Source organism: Malurus melanocephalus, unplaced genomic scaffold, assembly GCF_030028575.1.
Source record: "Malurus melanocephalus ecotype Western Australia unplaced genomic scaffold, MMel_1.1 scaffold_485, whole genome shotgun sequence".
NCBI classification, from domain to species: Eukaryota; Metazoa; Chordata; class Aves; order Passeriformes; family Maluridae; genus Malurus; species Malurus melanocephalus.
Genome location: NW_026623717.1, coordinates 483,422 through 488,246, shown reverse-complemented (window position 1 = coordinate 488,246; position 4,825 = coordinate 483,422). Strand labels below are relative to the sequence as shown.

General features: G+C 64.0%; 1 protein-coding gene across 1 annotated transcript in view; it reads left to right on the top strand.

Annotated features, from left to right (window-relative positions):
* The first annotated feature begins 175 nt into the window (after positions 1-175).
* Positions 176-4,825, top strand: part of AMOTL2 (angiomotin like 2) — a 7,963-nt gene continuing 3,313 nt past the window's right edge. Inside the window, exons 1-5 of the mRNA XM_057380982.1 lie at positions 176-1,493; positions 2,772-2,994; positions 3,489-3,633; positions 3,765-3,857; positions 4,500-4,795. Of these exons, the coding sequence (XP_057236965.1) occupies positions 787-1,493; positions 2,772-2,994; positions 3,489-3,633; positions 3,765-3,857; positions 4,500-4,795 (1,464 nt within the window). The 5' untranslated portion in view covers positions 176-786. The remainder of the gene's footprint in view (positions 1,494-2,771; positions 2,995-3,488; positions 3,634-3,764; positions 3,858-4,499; positions 4,796-4,825) is intronic.

Sequence of the window (4,825 nt, the reverse complement as noted above, 5' to 3'; positions counted from 1 at the left end):
CGGCACCGGGAGCCCCCCCGGACCGAGATCCTCCCGGCCGGGACTGGGACTCCTCCACCGGGATCGAACCCCCCCGGCCCAGGACAGCGCCCAACCGGGACGGAGATCCCTCCATGGGACAAGGACGCCTCCCGGAATCGGTACCCTTCTCTCTGGGACCAGGACGCGCCCCCTCCCCGGCACTAAGACCCTCCCGTGGAAAACACCCTCTCCCATGCCGGACCTATCCCAAGGGACTGGGAACCCTCCTGGCACCCTCCCAGCCCAGACCGGAACATCCCCACGGCACCTAGAGCCCCTCGGAAAAATCCCAGGTCCCTCCCCGGGACTGGGACACCCCTGCAGGTCCAGGACCTCCATGTCCGTGTCCGGGGATGGAGGGGTCCTACCCATCTCCCGGTGGCTCCGTGCCCCGTCTCATGGGGCCATTTCATCCCCCAGTCCCGGGTCCATGAGGATCCGGCTCCGGAGCCAGTTCAGCCCCCGAACCGGCCCCGGCCCCGGCCCCGGGTGCGCCGATAGTGCCGGTTCTCAGCCGCCCCAGCGGGGAGGCTGCTGCGCTCTCCCACCGCCGCCACGGGCTCCCAGCCCTGCGGCACGTCCCGGCCAGATTCCTGGCAAACAACCCCGCGTCCATCAGGATCCGCGCTGCGTCCTGCCCCGGCTGCTTCCCAACCGGCCCGTTTTTCCCTCTCGCAGGTGTCTCGGCGTGGCCAGTCGCTGCTGAGGTCCCCCGGGACGCCCTTCTCAGCTGGAAACGTGGCTCTGCCGCCGGCACGGACGGACATGAGGACGGCGGAGGACTCGAACGGGACGGTGCTGCACCGCCTGATCCAGGAGCAGCTGCGCTATGGGAATCTCACGGAGAACCGCACTCTGCTGGCCATCCAGCAGCARGCYCTGCGCGGCGGCGGKGCCGGYGGCGCCGGGAGCCCCCGCTCCTCCCTGGAGAGCCTCAGCCCCGAGGAGACGCAGATGGTGCAGCAATCCACGCGGCAGGAGCCGCAGGGCCAGGAGCATCACTCGGACCACGTCTACCTGGAGAACAGCGTCTACCGGCTGTGCCCGCCCAAGGGCGAGGAGCTGCCCACCTACGAGGAGGCCAAGGCGCATTCCCAGTTGCTGGCCTCGCAGCGGGGAGCGGCGGGGATCCGGGCCGAGAGCGCCCTGCGCGGGGCYGAGAGCGGCTCCCGGCGCCCCGACGAGGGGCTCAAGGACCTGAAGCACGGCCACGTGCGGTCGCTGAGCGAGCGGCTCATGCGGATGTCTCTGGAGCGCAACGGGGCCAAGGCGCAGAGCCCCATCAGCGCCTCGCACAGCTTCCCGCAGCTGTCCCGCCAGCTCGTCCCCCTGCGCGGGCAGCACCCCGAGGGCACCGAGCCGCGGGGACCGCCCCCRGAGTATCCCTACGTCATCCCTTCCCAGGACGCTTACCTGGCCGACCCCCGACCCTGCTCCCGGGAAGCYCCTGGATTTCAGCATCCTGAAATCAGGTAAACCATGGCCCCTGGGCTCTGCTTTTGGATGCCTCCCAGGAATGTGCGGGATGGATGCTTGGAAACTTGCAGGATGTGAGGGGCAGCGGGGGGCCCAGAGCAGTTGTGCWCATCCTCACTGGCTCAGGCCACGGGGGTCAGCTGGGAGTCCCCCTCACTCTGCTCTTCTCCCCAGCTCCCCCAGCATGGCTGGGCTTTTCCAGCCAGTGATGAAAATCCCACTCCCTCTCTGCCCCCTTCCCATGCAGCGGGAAGAATTTGGGGGTAACCTAGGGGGTGATTTAGGAGCTGGAAGCAGCTCAGGAAACAGCTAAATGTGGAACAGGCATGGGGCAGGGTGGAAGGCAAATATGCTTCCAGCTCCATGGAAACCCAYAGCTGGGAATGTCCGTGTAACTTGGAATTGCTGTGGAGCACAGCCTGGGCTGGTGCCAGGTGGTYCGTGGTCCCTCTGGCAGCTCCACATCTCTGGCAAAGCCCCAGGCTGACTGTGAGCTGGACATCTGGGGCTCCAGGCAGTGCCTGGAATTTGAGGAGGACTGGAAACAACCCTTCCAGTGTGGAAAATGATGGAAAGAAGGGAATTGGTGGCTCAATGGGAAGACACACTGCTCCCAGCCCCGCTGATCTGTCCAGGCAGAGAATGATAGCATCTCCAGCAGGAAAACCTTCTCCTTCCAGGGAACAAAGAGGGGAAGGGGAGCCACAAGGAAGATGTATTTATTCTTCCTTGCTCCTATATCATCCCGCAGGAATGCAGGCCCTTGGCGGGCAGCCCGCGGGGGAGCGCAGCGGGGCYGGGCCCTGCACAGCCACCCTGCTCAGGGCATTCCAGGCAGGGTGTTGAGCGTCCAGCAGGATGCTGGAGCCGTGGCACAAAGGGCAGCTAGGCTGGCTGACTGTAAAGAGGACATATCCATAGTTTGGCAGTGAGGAGCTGTGCCAGGAGCTCTTGTTTTGCCCAGAAAATAAGGAAAATGGGGAGCCCAAGATGCATCCTATGCCAGCATTCCCAGGAAGAGAAAGGTCTGGGGGGCCTGGAACCCATCCAGACCCACTGGCCAGGTGCTGGAGGGGTCAGACCAAGGCATCCCCACAARAGGGGATTTGTGGTTAGAGAGCAAGAGCTCTCCATCTCTAAAAACCAGGACAGGCACTCCCCAGAGTCTCCCTCCTCCTTTGAGTGACTCGGAGTGACCAGCGCGTGCTCGGTGGGACGCTGGAGCTGCATCCCCCACCCTGCCAAACCTTGACACCCCCTCCTCTCTCCCACAGGGTGCTGCCCACCCCGGTGCCCGCYGCCTTCCTGCCGCTGTGTCCGGGCACGCTGGGGCCGGCCGGCGTGGAGGCCCTGGTGAGTGCCCAGGCGGTGTCGGCCGGCAGCCGCCTGGCCCGGGCTGACGCTGTCCTGCGGGAGAACGAGCGGCTGCAGCGGGAGAGCGAAACGCTGCGGCGGGAGCTGGAGAGCTGTGCTGAGAAGGCCAGCCGCATCCAGAAGGTGAGGGAATGGTGGCAGCCCCGCGTCCCCCTGCCCGGGGGGATGCTCGGCCAGCTGCTGTGAAAATTCACCCCCTTTAGTGATTTAATCCCTCCTCCTCCCTCCGGCAGCTTTTCCCCTCGGAGCAGCTGCAGCACGGCAGCCGGGATTGGGGAGAAGGAGCCCATTCTCTGGTGACCCTCTCCCTCCGCCTGTCCCCCCGTCCCGGYCGCCACAGAAAGCCCTTTGTGTGGCCCTGTACAAGGGGCGGCTGTTCCCCGTGGCTGGGCTATGGCAGAGCCAAAATCTGGGGAGAGACTCTGCCATAAGGAAGAAAGCAGAAAAGATCGGTTCCCCACCCCCAAACATGTGCTGGGGGTCAGTTTGGGGTGTGCTGAGCTCCTGTGGCAGCTCAGGTTGGGCTGAGCACCCTGGCTGAGCTTTGGCCGGCATCTCCCTTCCCTTTCCTCATTCCAWGAATGTCTAACCCTGGCCTGTCCCTTCCTCCACCCCAGCTGGAGAGCGAGATCCAGCGCATCTCGGAGGATTACGAAAACCTCGTCAAGGCGTCTTCCAAGCGGGAAGCCTTGGAGAAAGCCATGAGGAACAAGAGAGATTGTGAGATGCGGCGGCTCCAGGACTTCAACCGTGATCTGAAAGGTGAGGGTGTCCCCAACCCCGTGGATGCTCTGTGTCGCCTGGGTGTTTCCATGGGAAACCAGGCTTTCCCCACTTCCTCCAGCCAAAATCTTGTAYTTAAATCTTAATTGGGTTTGATTGTCTTGGACCAGAGCGGTTGGAATCGGCGAACAAGCAGCTGGCCAGCAAGACACAAGAGAGCCAGGAGAGCAACCAGGGCAGCGTGGCCAAACTCCTGGCACAGAGTAAGTCCTGGGGGATGCCYGCCCTTGCCCAGCTCCCCGCGGCATCTGCGAGCGGGGCTCGGCTGGAGGAGGAGGAGGCGGGTGCCGGGCGGCAGCTCTGCCCTTCCCCAGGGAGGATGGAGCAGCTCTTGGCGCTGGACTCGAGCCATTAATCCCAGCAGCCGGCCGGCGGCGTGACCCGCATTCCCCACATTCCTGCCGCAGCGCCGGCTCTTCCAGCACCAAGCCCGCACTCCCGCCCCACGCCAGCCAGTGGGGCCGTTCTCTTCCTCCTCCCTCCTGCACTTCGCAGCCATGCCACAGCCTGGTCTTTTTTGGGGGAAAATGTGTCTAAATCCATTAATTGAGCAGAGAAATGCGGTGTTGGTGTTAGTAGGAGGAATTGCATCCCCTTCCCTAAGGTGGCTGGATTAATGCTGGGCAGGTTTCACCCTTCCTGAGCTAAAATTTAGGCTGGAACGTGGCAAGTGGAGGCTTTTGGCCATCTGCCTGAGTAGTGGGATACCCCTGACTCCCATCTGATAGAAGATCTGGAGAAAGGGGTGGCACGGCCAGGTGTCAGGGAGGAAAGAACCCCTGTAGGGCTTCATGGAGCAGCCTGAGGGAAGTCAAACATCTGAGATTTGTGGGGTTCCCTCACAGGCTATGAGCACCAGCAGGAGAAGGAGAAGCTGGAGCGGGAGGTGTCCCTGCTGCGCAGCGCCAACGAGGACCAGCGGCGGCGGGCAGAGCTGCTGGAGCAGGCGCTGGGCAGCGCCCAGGCACGGGCGGCCAAGGCGGAGGCCGAGCTCCGGAAGAAGAGAGCTTACGTGGAGAAGGTGGAGAGGCTGCAGGCAGCCCTGGGGCAGCTCCAGGCCGCCTGCGAGAAGCGGGAGCAGCTGGAGCTGCGGCTCCGCACCCGCCTGGAGCAGGAGCTGAAGATGCTGCGGGCTCAGCAGGTGGGTGCTGGTGAGCTGTGGTGAGTCCTG